This window comes from Vulpes vulpes, chromosome 3, assembly GCF_048418805.1.
Source record: "Vulpes vulpes isolate BD-2025 chromosome 3, VulVul3, whole genome shotgun sequence".
NCBI classification, from domain to species: domain Eukaryota; kingdom Metazoa; phylum Chordata; class Mammalia; order Carnivora; family Canidae; genus Vulpes; species Vulpes vulpes.
In genome coordinates this window covers 114,847,932-114,868,244 of record NC_132782.1, presented here as the reverse complement: position 1 = coordinate 114,868,244, position 20,313 = coordinate 114,847,932, and the positions used below count along the sequence as shown (strand labels likewise).

The 20,313-nt window shown below is 59.9% G+C and overlaps 2 protein-coding genes across 3 annotated transcripts; one reads left to right on the top strand and one right to left on the bottom strand.

Moving 5' to 3' along the window:
- Positions 1-8,595: 8,595 nt before the first annotated feature.
- On the top strand, positions 8,596-11,945 carry LOC140598138 (mesothelin-like). 2 transcript variants are annotated; one of them, XM_072751518.1, is made up of 9 exons: positions 8,596-8,784; positions 9,342-9,536; positions 9,830-10,006; positions 10,102-10,257; positions 10,359-10,501; positions 10,585-10,712; positions 11,039-11,133; positions 11,500-11,686; positions 11,760-11,945. In XM_072751518.1, exons 3-9 carry the CDS (start codon positions 9,860-9,862, stop codon positions 11,846-11,848), a joined length of 945 nt encoding a protein of 314 aa, XP_072607619.1. In that variant the 5' UTR covers positions 8,596-8,784; positions 9,342-9,536; positions 9,830-9,859; the 3' UTR covers positions 11,849-11,945. The 2 variants fall into 2 exon arrangements, with proteins under 2 accessions (XP_072607619.1, XP_072607618.1); XM_072751517.1 differs by lacking the exon at positions 8,596-8,784 and adding an exon at positions 9,113-9,211.
- Positions 11,946-12,255: 310 nt separating this feature from the next.
- Positions 12,256-18,941, bottom strand: LOC112909021 (mesothelin-like protein). Its single transcript, XM_072754209.1, has 14 exons — positions 18,642-18,941; positions 17,707-17,830; positions 16,699-16,784; positions 16,446-16,572; positions 16,176-16,366; positions 15,906-15,996; positions 15,562-15,703; positions 15,068-15,255; positions 14,841-14,996; positions 14,622-14,749; positions 14,035-14,165; positions 13,588-13,682; positions 13,087-13,342; positions 12,256-12,706 (listed from the first exon to the last, which is right to left on the bottom strand). Exons 1-14 carry the CDS (start codon positions 18,806-18,808, stop codon positions 12,390-12,392), a joined length of 2,199 nt encoding a protein of 732 aa, XP_072610310.1. The 5' UTR covers positions 18,809-18,941; the 3' UTR covers positions 12,256-12,389.
- Positions 18,942-20,313: the final 1,372 nt, after the last annotated feature.

The following is a 20,313-nucleotide window of genomic DNA, read 5'->3' as shown; positions in this document are numbered from 1 at the left end:
TTTATTCTCTTTCTTTATTATTTATTTAAGTAATCTCTATGCCCAACACGGGGCTCAGACTCGGGATCCCAAAATCAAGAGTCCCATGTTCTTCTGACTGAGCCAGCCAGACACCCTTTCTCTCTCTCTCTCTCTCTCTCTCTCTCTTCCTTTCTTGAAATTTTTTTCAAAGATTTTATTTATTCCTGAGACACACAGAGGCAAAGACACAGGCAGAGGGAGAAGCAGGTTCCCTGCACGGAGCCCGACGTGGGCTTCGATCCCAGGACCCCGGGATCACACCCTGAGCCGAGGGCAGACCTCAGCCACTGAGCCTCCCTGGGGGCCCCAACTCTGCCCTCTTTAAACAGTAATTCCCCTTCCCACCTGCAGCCCCCGGTAGCCTCCATTATGCTTCCTGCCTGTGGGTTTCCCTAACCTGGACACTGCATGGATATGAATACGTACACAAGCTGGGTGGGGAGACAGAGGAGAGAGACACACAGACTCCCCACTCAGGGCAGGGCCCAACGTGGGGCTTGATCCCATGACCCACGGATCATGACCTGAGCCCAAATCAGGTGTTAGATGTTGAACAGACCAAGTCACCCGGTGTCACTGGACATGGAAAACATGGAAAATGCATCCTCCCACGTCTGGCTGCTTTTGCTGAGCATCATGTTCCTGAGGCTCGCCCACATCGTGGCCGGTAGCCCCATTCCCCTCATGCCTGACTCCCATTCCGTGGCATGGACACACCCCATTTTTTTGTTGGTCTATTCCTCTGTCAGCCGGCCCTTGAGCTGTGTCCACCATTTGGCTCCTGCGGCTAATGTGCTGTGGGGAGCACAAGGATCTGCTTGAGGTCCCATTTTTTTTTTAAGATTTTATTTATTTATTCATGAGAGACACACAGAGAGAGAGGCAGAGACACAGGCAGAGGGAGAAGCAGGCTCCATGCAGGGAGCCCAATGTGGGACTCGATCCCGGGACTCCAGGATCACACCCCAAGTCAAAGGCAGACGCTCAACCGCTGAGCCACCCAGGGATCCCCTTGAGGTCCATTTTTAAATCTTATGGATGTATCTTAAGTTGCTGGGTCACGTAGTAAGTCTGTATTTAAGTTTTTCAGGAGCTGCCAGGCCGGTTTCCACAGTGGCTGCTCCATTGAACGTTCTCACCGGCAATGCACAGGTAACCATTTCTCCATATCCTTGTCAACAGTGGTTATGCTGTTTATTTATTTATTTATTTTTTCAAGAGAGAGAGGAGAGTGGAAGGAGGAGGAAGAGGAAAAATGACTAAGTTGCATAGTCAGGTGTATGTTTAACTTCTTAAGAAAATGCCCAACAAGAGTGACTGTATTAACAGGTACCAGTGATGTACGAGAGTTCCAGTTGTCTCTGCCAACACTTGACGTTGTCAGTCCCTTTGTTTTATCTTTCTTTAAAATCTTTAATTTTTTTTTTTATTTTTGATAGCCACAGAGAGAGAGAGAGAGAGAGAGAGAGAGAGAGAGAGGCAGAGACACAGGCAGAGGGAGAAGCAGGCTCCATGCACCGGGAGCCCGACGTGGGATTCGATCCCGGGTCTCCAGGATCGCGCCCTGGGCCAAAGGCAGGCGCCAAACCGCTGTGCCACCCAGGGATCCCCCTTTCTTTAAAATCTTAAAGGAATTACTTATGGTTTGTTAAATAAATAATTAAATTATTATTTATAATAAAACATATAATAATAAATAAGTTTTTAAAGAATTATTTTTTATTTCAGAGGGAAAGAGAGCATGAGCAGGGGGAGGGACAGGCTCTGAGCTGAGCAGGGAGCCCAATGTGGGGCTCAATCCCAGGACCCTGGGATCATGACCTGAGCCAAAGGCAGATGCTTAACTGACAGAGCCACGTGGGGGGGCCCCACAATATAGTGAGTCAGCAATTCTATCCATCACTCCGAGCTCATTACAAGTGCGCTCCTTAATCCCCATCACCTACCTAACCCTTCCTCCCACCCTCCTCCCCACTGGTGACCATCTGCTTCTGCTCGAGAGTCTGTTTCTTGGCTTGTCTCTCTTTTTTTCCTTTGTTCATTTGCTTTGTTTCTTAAATTCCACGTAGGAGTGAAGTCATATAGTATTTGTCTTTCTCTGACATATTTCACTTGACATTATACTCTCTAGCTCCACCCGTTTGTAGCAAACAGCAAGATCTCATTCTTTTTTTCTTTTTTTTTAAGATTTATTTATTGATGATAGAGAGAGAGAGGCAGAGACGCAGGAGGAGGGAGAAGCAGGCTCCATGCCGGGAGCCTGACGAGGGACTCGATCCTGGGACTCCAGGATCGCGTCCTGGGCCAAAGGCAGGCACTAAACTGCTGAGCCACCCAGGGATCCCCTGATCTCATTCTTTATTATGGCTCAGTAATATTCCCTTGAATATGGACGTAGCCCACCTGTTCCTTACCCACTCATCTGCTGATGGACACTTGGGCTGCTTCCCTAGTTTCACTATTGTAAATAATGCTGCAGTAAACATCGGCGTGCATGTATCCTTTTGAATTAGTGTTCTTGTATTCTTTGGGTGAATATTCAGCAGTGCAATTTGCTGAATCATAAGGCAGTTATTTTTTTTAACTTTTTGAGGAGCCTCCATACCGTCCCCCAGAGTGGCCGCATCAGTTTGCATCCCCACCAACAGTGCGCGAGGGTTCCTTTTCCTCCTCCTCCTCGTCAAACCTGTTGTTTCTTGTATTGTTGATTTTAGCCGTTCTGACAGGTGTGAGGTGATATCTCATTGTAGTTTTGATTTGTATTTCCCTGATGATGAGGCATGATGAGCATCTTTTCTGGTGTCTGTTAGCCATTTGTATGTCTTTGGAATATTGTCTGTTGGAGTCTTCATCCCACTTTTTATTTAAAAATTTTTAAAAATGGTAATTAGTTTGCTGTTTTGTTTTTTCAAGATTTGTTATTTATTTGACACACACACACACAGAGAAAATACAAGCAGAGGGGAGCATAAGGAAAAGGAGAGGGAGAAGCTGGCTCCCCGCTGAGCAGAAATCCTGACATGGGGTTTGAAAGTTTGATACCAGGACCCCGGGATCGTGACCTGGGCTGAAGGCAGGTGGTTAGCCAACTGAGCCGCCTAGGTGCCGCCTGCCTACTTTTTAATTGGATTATTCATTTTGGGGGTATTGAGTTCGGTAAGTTATTTATCTATTTTGGATAGTAACCCTTTATCAAATATGTAATTTGCGAATATCTTCTCTCATCCCCATGAGCTGCATTTTAGTTTTGTTGATTGTTTCCTTCACTGTGCAGAAGCTTTTTATTCTGATGTAGTTCCAATAGTTTAGTTTTGCTTTTGTTTTCTTTCCATTAGGAGACATATCTAGAAATATGCTGCTACAGCTGATGCCAGGTAAGTTGCTGCCTCTAGGATTTTTATGGTTTCAGGTCTCACATTTAGGTCTTTCATCCACTTTGAGTTTATTTTTGCATATGGTGTAAGAAAGTGCTCCAGTTTCATTCTTCTGCATGTGGCTGCCCAGTTTTCCCGACACCATTGGCGGGAGAGCCCGTCCTCTTCCCATTGCATATTCTTGCCTTGGGCGTATGTCTTAAACCCAGCTTTCCTGAGCTGTACTGCCCACAGCACACAGCGTACCTGTCTGAGGTGTACGGTCCCGTATCTGCTGGTATACTCACTGTGAAGCTCCTCCTGTCACCTCGATGCTCACACACCCAATTGCTCTAGGATTTTACTTTTCCTTCAGACTTGATGTCTCCTAATTATTTCAACCCAAACATTACAAGGGAGAGAAGCACTTATATTTAAGACCTATAAGGTGTCACCATCATTTCAGCAACAATTGTTACGTGACCTGCAAGTGACGTGATTTATACCCTCCTGTGCTGTCAGAGCCGAAGCAAGACGTGGGCTCCCCGTGCACATCTGCAACGGGTGTATGCTTTGCGCTCAGACCACAGCTCCTCAATGCACTCACAAAAGAAATTTCCATACCTCAGAATCCATTGAACTATGCAGTTGAGGAGCTCCCACCTGACTCTCAATTGGAAGTAATGAATCCTGTTATTTTTTTTTTAAGATTTTATTTATTCATGAGAGACAGAGAGAGAGAGAGAGGCAGAGACACAGGCAGAGGGAGAAGCAGGCTCCATGTAGGGAGCCCGTCTCCAGGATCATACCCTGAGCTGCAGGCGGCACTAAACTGCTGCACCACCCGGGCTGCCCATGAATCTTGTTATTAAGCCCATCCTGTGGACTTTAAAAATTCCAGACTGTGTGCTTTTCATTTCTAAAACTTCTAATTTGGTCATGTATTTCCTACATCTCCATTCATGAGAGCCTACTTTCCATTACCCAGTTGAGTACAGCTATAATCATCATTTAAAAACCCTTGTCTGGGGGGGAGATCCCTGGGTTGCTCAGTGGTTTAGCGCCTGCCTTCAGCCCAGGGCATGATCCTGGGGACCCGGGATCGAGTCCCGCGTCATGCTCCCTGCATGGAGCCTGCTTCTCCCTCTGCCTGTATCTCTCTCTCTCTCTCTCTGTCTCTCTCTCTCTCTGTGTGTGAATAAATAAATCTTAAAAACCCTTGTGGGGCGCCAGGTAGCTTCAGTCGGTGGTGGTAGGTTGTGTGACTCTTGATCTTGGGGTTGTGAGTTCAAGCACCACACTGGGTGTGGACAGTACTTAAAATCTTAGGAAAAAACCTTGTCTGATAATTCTAATAACTGACTCATCTTGACATTGGCTTCAGGGGATTCTTCTCCTGTGAGGATGGGTCACCATTACCTGGCTCTCTCTCTGACAAGTAGTTTGGATTTTTTTCTTAAGTGAAGTATAGATGACACCATCTTGGATTTTATCGTGAACGCATGACCATCAGGTTGTAGGGACTCTACATTATGTTATATTCCTATGAAGACTGTGAGTGCTTTCGTTTTGGTGCCAATGAACCTGGTCAGGCTGGAGCTGGGGCCCTGCAAAGCTTGAGGTGGGCAGACGCCAGTCTCAGCCCATATTTCCTCTTCAGCCGAGCTGTTTCCAGGATGCCCCACACATGCATGATTCAGGAGTCTGAGGAGCCTTGGGTAGAGTTTAGACAGAATTTGCGGTCCCCTCCTCTGGTCTCTCCCTTCCAGAATTGTCTATTCATTCTCTGGTGTCTGCTTATCCTGGGCTCCTTCGTCCTTCAGCCAGAGAGGAGCTGGGATCTCTGCTGGAGCCTCAGCACACGCACCGCCGCAGCCTCGCCAGCCTCATGTCTTCAGGGGAAAGCTGTACCACACACACAGGGAAATCTCCCTGCTGCCCTCCTCCCTGAGGGTCAATTCCCCATGAAAATCTGCGTACTTTCGTTCGTTCTTCAGAACCTGCAGGGGATTTTTTCATTTTGTTTTGGTTGCTATCTGTGGGTTGGCCTGCCTTTCTTTTTCTTTCTTTCTTTCTTTCTTTCTTTCTTTCTTTCTTTCTTTCTTTCTTTCTTCTTCTTCTTCTTCTTCTTCTTTTTCTTTCTTTCTTTCTTTCTTTCTTTCTTTCTTTCTTTCTTTCTTTCTTTCTTTCTTTCTTTTAAAGCACTTACTCCTCTACTGACTTCTGGAAGTTGATTTCTTGTACTGGGCAGCCTTGCTGAATTGTTTTATTTTTAAAAGATTATTTATTTGTTTGACAGAGAGAGAGAGAGAGAGAGAGAGAGAGACAGCACAAGTAGAGGGATCAGCAGAGGGAGAGGGAGAAGCAGACGCCCAGCGGAACAGGGAGCCCGACGTGAGACTCAATCCTAGGACCTCAGGATCATGACCTGAGCCAAAGGTAGGTGCTTAACCGATAGAGCCCCCCCGGGGGCCCCCTGAGTTCTGTTTTAATCGGCATTGGGTTTGGTTGCATATACCGGAAAGCCCAGCTCATAGAAGAGGATCAGACACAGGCAGCCGTGTACCCACAAATCAGCAAACGGGCCTTGGCAGGGATGTGACGCCAACACAGACTCTCCACAGGGAATTCGGGTTCACGAAATTATTGGAGGGGCTGGTTGGTGGGAACGCGGGGGCCACCGGGGATGCTGGCTTCTGGCTGGACCACGAGCGCTGCGGGCCGAGGCCAGCGTCGGTGTGCAGGCGCTGGCAGCCGGCCAGGCCAGAGGCGCGCATCATCTGACCTCCGGGCCCCCGGCCACAGCCCAGGCAGAGTGGCCTCCGCCTCCTGTCAGCGGGCGGCCAGGTCCCCGTGGGCCCCACATGGGCGGGCAGTGCCTGAGCTCGCGGAGCTGGCTCTCGCCTGCATTTGCCTCCTGCCAAGCGCGGGCTCGCAGCAAACCCTTCCCTGGGCCGTGAGGCTGGGACCACGGTGCCCTGAGCCTGGCCCGGGCTCCAGGAGCCCCGGCTGAGCGCCCCCCACCCGCTGACCCCTGACCCCAGGCTGCTGGGTGGCCTGCAGAGAGCCTGCCCCGCCTCGCTGGGACACCGCACCCCACTCTGCGACTGGCTGCGCGCCTCACCGAGCCCTGGCCTGGGAAACGGGGAGGGAGACCCTGAGGAGCCAGGCCCCAGCTCGGACGAGGGAGACCCTGAGGAGCCAGGCCCCAGCTCGGACGCACCTGCTCTTGTGCCCCGGGGAAGGCCAGGCTGCGGCAGCCCTCCGCCGGGGCCCTCCTCTTGGTGGCTCCGAGCACAGCCGCCGCCCACACATTCCTGCAGACTGCAGAGGCCCGTTTGTGTCCCTTGGCCCACCTCAGGGCTGCCGGCCTCGGGGCCACCTCCCTGCTAAGCTGAGGAAACCAAGCACACGGGCTCAGGTTTGGTGGATCAACAGGCACCAGGCTGGGGCCACTAGGGGAAGTTCCCAGGCATCTCCTGGGACCCAGTCCAGTGTCCAGGTCACAAGGGACTGACCACGGTCTCCTCTGCATGGGTTTTTTTTTTTTTAAATAATTTTATTTATTTATTCATGAGAGACACACAGAGAGAGAGGCAGAGACACAGGCGGAGGGATAAGCAGGCCCCATGCAGGGAGCCTGATGTGGGACTCGATCGCGGTCTCCAGGATCATGCCCTGGGTTGAAGGCAGCGCCAAACCGCTGAGCCACCCGGATTGCCACCTCTGCGTGGGTTGGGGACAAGGGCCCGGCTGGCGTCTGCGTCACCTGTGTGGGCATGCCTGGGCGGGGTGAGGGTGGGGTCACGTCCATCTGCACTCCTAGCACCCCTAGCCAGAGTCTCAGTGGGAGCAGGGATTAGCCAAGGCTGGTAGTGGGAGCCACCTGGGAGGGACCCTGGCCACCCCAGAAACCCCCTCCCCTACCCCCTGAGATTCCCCCTATCCAGGTCCTCATTGCACCTGGGGAGTGTGGAGATAGCCCCGCACTGTCACCCCGGCTCTGCTCAGACAGCAGTGCCCTCGAGGTCAGCTCTGGGCCGGCTGCAGAGCACGTCTGTGCTTGAGGCTAAGTGACCGTGTAGCCAAGACCCTAAGCCTGGAATCGGCTCCCCTGCCCACTCTCTTGGAGGAGCCTGAGCTTGTGAATGTGGTCTGACTTCATTTTCCATCACTTGAGGACCAGACTTTGGGAGGTTGGGCTGGGGTGGGAGAATTGCAGGGGGGAGGGACGGATGGGGCAGCACGTGGTCACCGCTGGCCAGATGCGATGAGCTCAGGACCCTCAGGCTATGGAAAGGACCTGCCATTGCTCTGTTGTAGACGCAGCCACCTCTGCCTCCTACTGCATGCCGAGACCCCAGGTGGTAGCAGGACAGGGACTGAAGGGCAGGGCAAGGCCGGCGTCTCTGTGGCCAGGCCGCACCCCCAGAGCCCTGGACGGGGCCTGAATCTTCCCCGCCCAGCGTGTGCCAGTATCTGAGCAGCGCCCAGCACGCAGCAGGCGCTCAGGCCGTGTGCAGGCGGTCCCTGAATAGCAGGTGACCAGGAGGATGCCGGTCGTGGACGACTCGGGGAGCGGGTGGGGTCCTGGACACCGCCCCTACTCTGCCCCTGCTGGGACCCACTAAACCGGCACTTAAGAAACGAAGCTGAAAAGGAAGTATGACCGCAGCTTGACCTGGGAGACAGCGCGGGTTTGGACTGTTTGCATTTCACACGCAAACATGCGTGCTCCAGGCTGGCGGGAACGGGCTTGAAGGTGCAGGGCAAGTGCAGGTCACTGTGGGGGCTGTGCCCTGACGGCTGACGTACCTCTGTGGCCCCAACCCGGCCTTCCTGGGGGGTGAGGGTGCGAAGGGTGCAGATCCCGGGGCCGTGGCGGCCTGCAGAGGCTCCCAGGACGCCCCCACCTGAGGTGAACGGTGGTGGGGGCACCACCCTCATCCATCCAAGGGCTGGTGGCCTCGCTCCGCTGCCCATTTCCTGGTCTGGGGGTCAGGTTTTCTCCCACCTGCTCTGGAGCCTGCAGGGGGAGGGCTGCTTCCCGGGCACTCCCTGGGGCTAGGCTCTTGGCCAGGCTGAAAAGGGCTGTTGAAGCATGAACGCGCCCCACCCCCCCATTTCTGAGCCTGGGTGGGGCTGACGCAGGCTTGGGTGGATGCTTAGGGGTGCGTGGGCTCTGCCCAGCCCGGGGCAGCCTCCCTTTCTGGGCCTCCCTGGGAGGGGTGAGTGGAGAGGTGGCCTGATCTCCCGCAGGCCCCGATCAGTGCTCCCCGCGAGTGGCTCCCCACCCACTTTCCCACCCTACAGGGGCCGCAAGGCCTCCCCAGCTCCACTCCAGAAAGGCACGGTGGGAGGGTCTTCCCGGAACGCTGCCCACCCACTGCTGCACTCAAGGGCCTGGCAGGTAGGAAGGGGTGTTGCACCTGCTGAGGCCTCTGTTCCAGGAGGCTGGGAGCCAGGTGGGTCCTGCCAGCCTAGTCCACCTGGGCCATGGGTGGGGCAGGATGGGAAGGAGAGATCGGCCACACCCTAGGCAGTGGGGCAGGTGGGTCACCCGGCCCTGTCCCCAGCCCTGGTGTAAATGGGGGAACTGAGGTCAGCCTGAGCCAGAGGTGGCCCTGCCTTCTCGGCCTAAACTCTCTCACCTCACCCTGCCCTGCCCTGCCCTGCAGCCAGAGGGGAGGGATATGAGCCACCAGTTGGCCTCTCACAGCTGGGGGCCTGGCTGACTCAGACCTGGAGGGGGAAGGCCGGCCAGGCAGACTGGTTGGCCCTGGCCCTGGGAGCAGGGCCGGAGGCCGCACAGACGCCACCCGCAGGGGCCTGAGGAGGTTTGATCTGGGGCTCTGAGACCCCTCCAGACCCATAAGGCCCTGCACTGGCCCAGGGCAAGGGGGGTGGGGGGCTAGGGTGGGGGTCCTGCCCCAGCGGTGGCGGTATCAGAGTGGCTCTTTCCCGCAGACAATGGCCCTGCAGACTGCTCAGCCTCCCCTGGGGTCCTGTTGGACCTCCACACGTGGCAGCCTCCTGCTCCTGCTCCTCAGCCTTGGTGAGTGACGGGGTGGGCTGCCGCAAAGTGCTTGGGTTCAGAGAGCATCAGAGGGCAGCTGAGGTTCTTCAGAAAGACTGCCTGCCTCATACCCCCGCCCCCAGTAGGTGCCCTGAGTCCCGGTAGGCTGTCAGCCGTGTCTCTGCCCCCAGAGCTGCCTGTGTCCTGTCCAGGACACCTGGGCGTGGGGATTGTGGCATGGGGTCCCACCTGCTCGTATATCTCTGGCCCTTCCTGGCTGCATGACAACCTCGGAGAGTGCACAGAATCACCCCCTTTTGCTGATATGTGAACTGAGGGCTGGAGGGAGTCATGCATTATCCAGGGTCTCGGCAAGGTTTGGGAGGAGGAGGTTGACAAGAGAAGGCCAGTCCACAACCCCCCGCCTGCTCCTGCAGAGAAGGTCTGCCCCCCAGGGCAGAAGGCCCACATGGTGGATGAAAACCTTGTCTTCTATGAGGAGTGGGAGCTGGAGGCTTGTGTGGACGGGGCCCTGCTGGAGGCTCAGATGGACCGGGTGAACATGGTGCCCTTCACCTACCAGCAGCTTGATGTTTTTAAGCGAAAACTGGACCAGGTAGTTGGTGATGGGCTCATGTCTGCCCGCTGGGCCACAGTTTCGCCAGGTACCCAGGGAGTGGCTGCGGCCCTCACAGTCACCTCCTGGGGCAGCTCTACCCACAGGGGTACCCTGAGTCCCTGATCCAGCACCTGGGGTACTTCTTCTTCGAGATCACCCCTGAGGACATCCACAAGTGGAACGTGACATCCCTGGAAACAGTGAAATCTCTTCTTAAAGTCAGCAAAGGGCACAAAGTGGATGCTCAGGTGACAACCTACCTGGAGGGAGCAGGTGGTGTGGGGTTGTGCAGACCCCAGGGGATGCGTTTCTCCCTGGCCCAGGACGCCTCCATGGCATCCTTCCACAGGTGGCTGCCCTGATTGCCCGCTACGTGGCGGGAGGGGGCCAGCTGGACAAGGCCACCCTGGACGTACTGGCCACCTTCAGTCCCACGTACCTGTGTGTCCTCAGTCCTGAGCAGCTGGGCTCTGTGCAGCACAGTGTTATTTGGTGAGTCCCAGGGGCCTGCTGGGCATGGTGGGCGTGCTGTGGCCCGCCCAAGCTCACTGCCTGGCCCCATGCTGGCCTTCCAGGGTGGCCAGGGCCCAGGACCTGGATGCATGCCACCCACCGCAGATGGACGTCCTCTACCCCAAGGCCCGCACTGCCTTCCAGAACCTGAGCGGGTCTGAATACTTTTTGAGGATCAAGCCCTACCTGGGTGAGCCAGGGAGAACACCTGGGGGCAGGATGGTGGGGCCTGGCTCTTACCCCACCCAGCAGCTGCTGTCGCCATGACAGGGGCTCCACACGGCCTCTGCCCTTACAAGTGTGTGTAGGTTGACACCCGATGAGTTCTGAGTCCCACTCAGGTACTCCCTCGGCCACCCACACCTCTCCACCCATCCAGAGGGTCAGGTGGTCACCTGGGTTCCCCTGGCCCAGGAATTCCGAAAAAGTGGGCTTTTTGCAGCAGCCTGTGCTTAGAGGGTTAGACTGGGGCCTGTTGTGAGGTGTCACGCTTGGTGCCCCTCTCCCCGCGGGCAGGTGGGGCCCGCACCGAGGACCTGCGGGCTCTCAGTCGGCAGAACGTAAGCATGGACACAGCCACATTCAAGACCCTGCGGAGGGAGGCGGTGCTGGTACGGCTGCGGGGCGGGGCCACAGAGAACAGGGCGGGACCACACGGAGAGGGGCGGGGCCAGAGGCGGGGGCCGCAGGACCGCCCAACCGTAAGGGGCGGGGCCACAAGACAGTGCGGTCGTAAGGGGCGGGGCCACATAAAACAGGGCGGAGCCACAGGGGCGGGGGCACACAGGGGGCGGGGCCGCAGGACAGTGCGGTCGTAAAGGGGCGGGGCCACACGGGGTTGCCCGGCCAGGGTCAGCTACAAAGTCTGGGGGGCTCAGGCAGGGTGCTTGGGCCCGGGAAGCCCCGGGAGGTGTGGACATGGCAGACCTTCTGGGGGAGGATGGGCGGCCCTGACGGCCACGTGGGGACTCCGGCAGCCGCTGACTGTTGCCGAGGTGCAAAACCTTTTGGGTGCAAACCTGGCGGGCCTGAAGGCGGAGCAGGGGAACAGCCCCGTGCGAGACTGGATCTTACGGCAGCGACAGGATGACCTGGACCGTCTGGGCCTGGGGCTCCGCGGTGGCATCCCCAACGGCTACCTGGTCATGGACCTCAGCTTCCGAGGTTGGCTGGGTGGCTGGCTGGGTGGGGCTGGGGCAGAGCCAGGCATGGCGCCTGAGTCACTGTCTCTGCACAGAGGCCCTCTCAGGGGGCGCCCGCCTCCTCGGACCGGGACCAGTGTTCACTGCCATCCTGGCTCTGCTCTTGGGTTTGACCCCGAAGTGAGCCCACTGCTCTGGACGCTGGACCTCTCCTGCTGCGAGGCTCCCTGGCCACCCCAAGGGGACTGGAGTTCAATAAAAGGCCACCATCCTTCCCCGCAGAGATGCCCTGTGGTGTTCTGAGGGCGGGTGGGAAGGCCCGACTGTGTCACCTGGTGGATGTGCTTCCTGAGCGGTGGCCCCTCCTATCCGCATGTGGAGATGAGGGTCCAGGGGCCTGACTCCGGGCAGGGGGGTGGCCCTCGGGGCCCTCTTACCACTGTTTCCATTCCCAGGGCCTTCCCTCCGAGGCCAAACCAGCACTCAGGGTGGCTTCTGGTGACAGAGCCCAGGAGATGGCAGACAGAAGTCCTATTCCCCACTAAGAGGGTCTCTGCCCCTCCTTGGGCTCAGGGCAAAGGGACCCAGGCTGGAAGATCACCTCATCTTTTATTCAAATCAATCAGCAAGGCTCCCCCCATGCCAGTTTTTTATCCTGAGGGAGGCCAGGGGCTGGGCAGCATCGCCGTCAACTGTTCAGGGCTGGTGAGTTCATGGGCAGGTCCTCATTCCAGCTCCGTGTCCTGGGAGCTGGGTGTGAGTAGGGACCAGCCCCACAAATCCCTAGGATGTGGGCTGTGGCCAGGTCCTCTGGGTCTGGAGCCTGCAGCTCGGACTGGACGGGTGTCCAGCTCCACCCTCAGCCTCAGCCTCAGTTTCCCTGCATGCGGTGCTGGGGCAGTGCCATCTTCGGAGGCCTTGGTGCAGGAGCCCCACAAGGAATCCTGGCTGGGGCCTGGGGAGCCCAAGTGCAGCAGCCACAGGAGGCCCAAGGGCAGGGCCACGGCGAGTAGCAGGTACCCCCGGTGGGCTGGTGGGCTGCCTGCAGGTGGAACACGGATGGAGTGCCGGTCAGTCCCAGCTGGCAGCCTCTGGGGCCTGCACAGCCCCTCACTCTGGGCTCCACGCCCTCGTCATCCCATGGGTAGGGAAGGCCAGTGGGGCCGCCATGGAGGCTGCTCCTCTGGGCCCTGACACAGATCTCACAGCTCTCCACCCTCCCTGGTGCTCAGCAGGTATTGGGGGAGGTGATTTTGTCCTTCAGTAACTAAACAACCAGGGAAGAGTGAGGCCAATGTCCCCCAGACGTCACCCAAGGAAGCAAAAGTATGAGGTTGTGAGATGAGAAACCGGGGTCCTCCGTGGCCCTGGGCAGATGGGGCAGGCCCACCAGAGCGGAGGGAGGGGTGGGGCGGGGCATACCGGAGGCAGGGGCATCGTTCCCAGGCTGGCCCGAGGTGGGGGCTGGGTAGGGCACCCCAGGTGTGGTGCTGGGGGTCCCGGTGGTGGGGCGGGCGGGGCCGGGGGGGCTGGCGGGATCCGTGTCCAGGCCCAGCTCTCCTAGGGCCGACGTGTTCAGGCTGCGGAGCCAGGAGCTGATGGTCGGGTGGCTGCGCGCCTTCCGCAGGTCTCCCACGTTCTGGCCCAGCAGTGTCGTCACATTGCCCACACTCAGGTTCTGTGAGAGGAGGCAGGGGGCCATGGGGGCAGGTCCAGAGGGGCCTGCAGAGGCCAGCTCTGGGACCAAGGGCAGACCCCGCAGGGTGGTACTTAACTCAGGAGCGGGCGCAGGGGCAAAGCCTGGCAAACGGGACCTGGGGTTCTTGCAGTCTGCACACCTCCGCCCTGGGGGTGCACGGGGCAGGCAGACTGTGCCAGAGGCCTCCCCTGCCCCATCCCCGGCCGGGCAGCTGCAGGGCCCACCTGCAGCACTCGGGGGTTCAGCGTGGTGAAGGTGTCGATGTCCATGGAGACGTTCGCCTGGACCAGGTGCCGGAGCTCCTCCACAGGGGCGCCGCCTGGGGGCCAGCCGTGGTGAGCCAAGAGGGGCGGGGGCTCCCGGGGTCACAGCACCCTCACTCAGGGCTGGGGGCTCCCGGGGTCACACTGCCCTCGCAGGAGCTGAGCTGGGGCTCTCGGGGTCATAGCGCCCTCACTCGGGGCGGGGCTCTCGGGGTCACAGCACCCTCGCAGGAGCTGGGCCAGGGCTCCTGGGGTCACAGCGCCCTCACTCGGGGATGGGGGGCTCCTGGGGTCACAGCACTCTCGCTTGGGGCCGGGGGCTCCCGGGGTCACAGCACCCTCACTTGGGGCCGGGGGCTCCCAGGGTCACAGCACCCTCGCAGGAGCTGGGCCAGGCCGAGGACTCACCCAGGTAGGGACGCATGAGGCGGTAGTAGGTCGCTGTGCTCCTGGCGCCGCCAAAGGCCTCGCGGGCCTTGGTGTAGAGCACGTCTTTGCGGCTCTGAGGGCAGGAGGAGATGTCCAAGGCCCCAGCCTGCCTGTGGGACAGAGAGGCTGCTGGTCGGGCTGGGACCCCGTGCCCCCCTTCCCCACCACAGCTTTCCTCTGGCTCCGTCTGCTGTGCTGAACAGTGTCCCCCAAGACCTCAGAACGTGACCTCGATGGAGAACAGAGCCATACTACTTGTGGACAGGATCTAACAGCCTCACGCTGAATTAGCCATCCCAGTCAAACCAGTGGCCATGTGACAAGGAAACCAGTACGCAGGCGCCGAGAAGCAGGCAGAGGCTGAGGGGATGCGCCCACCTGCCCAGGAAGGCCAAGGGGCTCAGCAGCGGCACGTGCAGGATGGACACCCGCCCCAGGTTCCAGGCGGAGCTGGCCCTAGGACCTCTATATCACAAGGGAAGTTTCTCTCATTGTAAACCACCTGGTTGGTGATCCTCGCTTGTGCAGCCACCGGAGGCTGAGCACCCCCTCCCCGGCCGGCTCACCGGAACTCCGAGGGCCTGATGGCCTGGATCTGCCGGGGACTCATCCAGCAGAGGCGCCAGCCCCCGATGGCCACGAGCAGGGCGCCGGTGATGGTGCCGTTGTGGTCCAGGTACTTCTGTAGGACAGCCTGGAGGCAGGGCGCAGGTCGGTGGGGCTGGGGCGGTGCCTCCCTTCCCCTCCCCGCGCCCCCCCCCCCCCGCCCCGCGCGTGGCCCTCACCTCAGTCTGGTTCTCCAGGGCCACGTCTGAGGCCAGCAGGGCCACAACCGTGTCCCTGGACGTGATGTTCCACTGGCCAATCTCCGAGCGGGAGTAGAGGTAGACCAGCGAGGTGATGAGTCGCAGCTGCTCCTCGGGGACACCGTGTGGGTAGACCTGGAGGGTGTGAGGGTCAGGCCACACTGCCCGTGCCCCCCACCTCCTCCCGCAGCTGGTCAGCAGCGCACCCGAGCCAGCTTGGCCTTGACGACGCGCTGGCACTCGGCTGGCAGGGGGTGCTGCAGCAGGGGGTCCAGGTTGGCTGTGAGCACGCGGCTGCCCAGGCAGGACTCCAGCTGCAAGCAGTCATAGCGCACTAGAAACAGGTTGTCATGCAGCGTGGCCGCCGTGATGTCTCCACGGAGGCAGGGTCTCCCTGTGGTGGGGGGGTTGGGGGTTTCAGCTGACCTTTGCTGACTTTGCCCCCCTCCAACCTTAATCTACCTTTGACTCTCTCTGAACTTGACCTCTAGCCAAGAACTTGGCCTAGACCATATAGAGTCAAACCTGACCTTGACCTGTGGTTCAGCTCAGTGGCCTCCAACCACGCCCCCAACCCCAGGCTGGATGTGAAGCCCTGGGCTATACCCAGGAGGTCCAGCAGCAGTGGGACTGTGTGTTGGGTTGGGAGCCCAGATCAAGGGGAGGGACAGCATCCCCAGGCCACAGTGGCCACACTCACCTGTGCCCCTCTTGGGCCGAGAGGACACCGACTCAGCCTTGGCCTCGAGGAAGCCAGTGACGAAGCGCCTGGCATCGCACTGGCTGAGCTGCCCAGCTCGGTACGTGGCCACCATGCCCCTGAAGAAGTCCAGGCCCACAGCCTGGCGAGGCAGGCATGGAGACTCCATACCCTGGGGAGGGGCTGCCAGGGGCCACCTGGTTCCTCCTCCTGTCCCACAGACAGAAACCCGGGGACGCTGGTACGTCCTACCCCCAGGCCTGGACAGGCTGGTGGAGGGTCGGTGGATACCCCTGCCCTTGTCCACAGCCAGCTCGACCATCCCCCACTGGAAACTGTCCTACCTCCTGCACCTGCATCCACAGGCTGGGGCTGATGTAGGTGGCCAGGGGTCCTAGAGCCTGCAGCCCCTCTAGGTCCCAGGAACCAGGAGGCCTGGTGTGTGGTAAGGGAGCACCGCGACGGGGTCAAGAGCAGAGCCCAGCCTCTGGAGGCTGCCCGCCCCTCCCTGAGCACCCAGTTTCCAGCGCCTGCCCTGTGGGGGACACACCTCCTGCTCAGCCGAGGCCCTCCCACCCCAGGTGTCTGAGCGGAGGGTACTGGGCCCGGCCTACCCAAGCACGGTCGTGCCACTGGCTAGCAGCGTGTTGAGGGCGGCTTGCTGGGTGGTAGTGAGCCCGCGGCAGCGCTGCAAGTTCTCCAGCACACGGGGGTCTGCGGCCTCGATGCTGGACGCGTCCATGTCACACACCAAGACCCCGAGGAGCAGCAGGTCAGAGGCGCTGAGCTGCAGCCGGGGCCCCCCCTGCCGGACAGCGGGTCAGCACCGGCCTGGCCCCACCACCTGTCCGCCTGTCCTGTCCCGGCGTGCCCACGGTGCCTACCAGGCAGGCCAAGGCCATGTGTCGCAGGGCGGCCCTCTGGTCTGGCAGGTTGGCTAGCAGCGACGTGTCCCCCTGGGTGGCGCGGTGGATGAAGGCCCGGCACCTGGCTTCCCTCACCTGAGTCAGGCTGCAGGCAGGTTGGCGGGTGGGAGGGTGGAGGCCACCTGAGGGTCCTCTGGGATGGCCCACGTATCCCTGGAGAGCTCAGGCTCTGCTGCCTGAATTCGAGGTGGGGTGGGGGGCAGGCACTCACTCATAGAAGAGCAGCAGGTCCGGGGGGTGGAGCTCAAAGTCGTCCTGGAGGCCGCGCAGAGTGACCAGGTTGGCCAGGCAGCTGAGCTGGGCAGGGGAGAGGCGTGTCGCTCACTTGCCCACCTGGGGCTCCGGGCCCTCCTTTCTGCCCCATTCCCCTTGCGCCCCATGTGGGGCCCTTCCCGCCGCCTGGGCTCTGTCACCCGCCCGACGTTTCCTCTCCCTGTCAACCTCCGCATCAGAACCAGTCTCGGGGAGTGTCAAGGGCAGCCTGACACCCCCCGCTAGGTCTCCAGGCCTTCTGCCCCCACCCCGGCCCCCACTGCACTACAGCGGCTCAGAGTCCTTTTTTTTTTTTTTTTCCAGAGTCCTTTATCCTGATGCCACCTCCCGCCTGGACTTCTTGTCTCACTTGATTGACTTTGGGGTCGTTCCAGATTTATTACTAATTTCATACTAACTTTATGATGAGACAAAATAGTAGCTTTTTTGTTTTTGCTGCTTTAAGCTCAGGGGCAGGCAGTGCTTGGGTCTGCTGTGGGTCAAGTGGGCACAGATGGCAAGGGAGAGGCCAGTGGGCTGGAAGATCTACACACGGCCCAGAGGGCCCGCCCCAGGGAGGCAGGAAGTGCCCAGCTCAGGCCTGGTGGACAAGCCCTCACTAGAACCAGACAGAAGGTGGGTAATTGGCTGAGAGGTCCTGGAAACGGCCCCACGTGGGCAGGACCAGAGAGTCACCCATGGGAGGGAAAACTCAATGTAAGATGGCTAGACCTCCTGGCACGTCGGGGTCCCCCGAAGAGACGCATCTCAGGTGCTTGCGAGGTTGCCAGGGTCTCGGGCATGGCCCCGGCACTCCGGTGGGCTCGCTCCCCATCCTGGCCCCATGGGCCCCCGGCTGACCCTCTGCCCGTAGCTGGGGACGCCCTTCCTTCCAACCTGTCTCCTCCCCTGCCTGTCTGCCCCTGCCCTCAGCACCCCCCTGCCCCCACCAGCCACAGCCACACACCTGCCAGGCTCTGAGAAGTGCCTGGTGTGTTGCCATCCCCCTGATGAGATCGGAAAGCTGGTCCCGGGGCAGCTGGCTGGCCGGCTGGCACCAGAAGTTGTGCAAGAGGGAGGAGGTGTTGGCGCTGGCAGGAAGGAGGCAGGTGGTGAGGGGCGGCAGAGTAAGGTATGCGGTAGGGACGTCAGCACCCCCAGCGCGGAGGGAGCGAGACCCAGGAAGCCTGGCCAGCGGCACCTCGGCCCACAGCAGCCTGGGCCCTCACGCGGCAGGCGCAGTCCCAAGCTGCGGGCACGCTTCACCATGGCCCTGGCCTAGTCCTGGCGGGCTCTGAGCTGGGCAGGTTCCACTGTCCCAGCGACGGCCGAGGGCTTGTAGGCGACATGGCCTGGGCACATGCTGGGCCACCACAGCCGCGCTGGCTTCCAGCCTGGGGCTCCTCACAGTGTGCACGGGGAGGGCGTCCTGTGCGTGCCGGCCTGGGCCCCTGCCCTCCCCAGCCCACACCCATCACCCACAGACTGACGGCTCGTCAGCTCTCTCTAACCCCGGGAAGGGAAGGGGGGCTGAGCCCACATTCAGGACCCGAACGGTGCTTGGAGATGCCTGAGTGTCGGGGCCGGAAGAACAGCCAAGCCCTGGGCAGAGGAAGGAGGCCCAGAGGACCCAGGACGTGGAGTAATCGCCCACCAGGCCAGGAGCAGTGCACGTGGTGAGGGGCTGCGAGGGCCTGGGGGACCCGCTCCTGGCCCCCTGGCTGTGACTCTGATGCAGGACACTGGTTGCCCTGGGCCATCTCGGGCATGCAGCCCCGCCTCCACTATGCCCGGGCCGTGGAGTGCAGAACCTGGAGATGCACCCCCCACCCCTGCCTGCCAGAGGATCAGCTGCAGAAACGTGACCTGGTTGTTGGAGCGGCAGGACGGGCTGGCACTCACATGGCCCAGGGGTCGGCCCTGCTGGCATCCAGCCCTCGCTCGGAGAGGCCCTGGGCCTGGGGACAACAGCAGTGCGCGGTGAGCCACACGAGGATGGCGAGGCCTGGGCTCACCTGGGCACCTGCAACGGAACAGGCCGTGAGCAGCTGCCGGCCCCCCAGGGCCATCCCTCAAGATCTGCCTGGGGTCCCCTGTGTCCTAGGGTAGGCCTACGACCACAGATGGTTTTGCCACCCTAGGGGAGTCTAGCCGTGGCAACCACTCCCCGGAGTGTCCGAGGTACCCCCTCGTGAGGGCCATCTCACCTGCTCTGGGGCCCATGGCTGTGTGGTGAGCACTGCTTGTCCTGGCAGGAAGGTGTGGGGTCACGGGCCGTGGGTCCAGGACAAGCTGGAGAAGAGAAGGTGATGAGACCCACCCCCTCACCTTCCCCTGCCCTCTTTAGCATGGGGCATAGACAGGGAGGTGCAGTCCAGGGTCGTATAGGATGGGTGCCCTGCCACCGCGTGTCTGTGTCTTTGGGGAGGGGTGCAAACCCCACAAAGAGTGTGTCTCTGGAACTGGAGGGAGTGGCACGAGGAGGGGCCTGTCTTATCCCAGGCCGGGCTCCTGGGACCTGCAGGCTTAGGTGTCTCCAATAAACAGATCTGTCGACAGCTACAGGGGAGGGCGGGGGTCTCAGTAAGTCTCTGCAGGTGGGTACGGGTAGAGGCTTGGGGGCTCTCAAACCTGTCCCCAAAGCTCTCTTTCCCTCCTGGGGCCTCGGACACCCAGCCAGACGGTGCTCTCAGCCACAAGCTGCACCACAGCCCCTCCCCTGTAGCAAGCAGCCCTGCCCGTCTCCAGATGGTGGCCTTAACTGTGACCTGAAAGGTGTCCTGTGGGGTCCTGGGGCCTCTAGATGCTGCCTGGCCCCGGGCAGTTACCGTCACTCCTATGTGGGGGATGAAGGGGAAGCTTGGAGAAGCTCAGTTACTCACCCAGGGCCACCAGGAGACCGCCACAGAGCCAAGGCCCTGTGGGTCCGGGTGGCAGTGGCCCTGTCCCAGCCGTTGCTTCTCACCTGAGCGTGGAGACCATCTGCTGTAGGAGGGCTGCCCCTGTGCCCCAAGGTGGCTGTCGAATGCAGGGGGTGTAGGCCGGGTGCCAGGTGCTTCAGACACCAGTGACCCCAGTCTGACTGTCAGCCCCTACAGCTGAGCACTGGGGCACAGTGGTGGTGCTGGGGGGTGCCACCTGGCTTCCTGCTCACATCCATGCCTCACCCAACACCCTGATTGCCCGGGCACCCGCTCCCGCAGTGATGCCTGCCAGGCAGATGTGTAGGGGAGGGCCCAACACTGCGTCAGGTGAGGCTGCCATGTGCACCCCTGGGGGCCCCAAGCACAGCAGAGAGCACACCTGCTCTCCAGCCCTGGGGGAGTGGGAGGCTGAGCTCACGGTTGGCAGCTGCCCAGCGCACACCCCTTCCCACCGGGGAGCGAGTCTGCGCCCTGAGGACTGTATGTGCCTTTGCATGCGTGCTGGTGTTCTTGTGCACATGTGTGTGTCCAGGAGCACCCACGGCTATGTGCATGTCTGGTGCATGCGTTCCCTGCAGCAGGGACGTTCAGCGCACGGGGATCCAGTGTGGGACGTGGGACCTGGGTGCAGTGACACGTGTGGCAGTTTC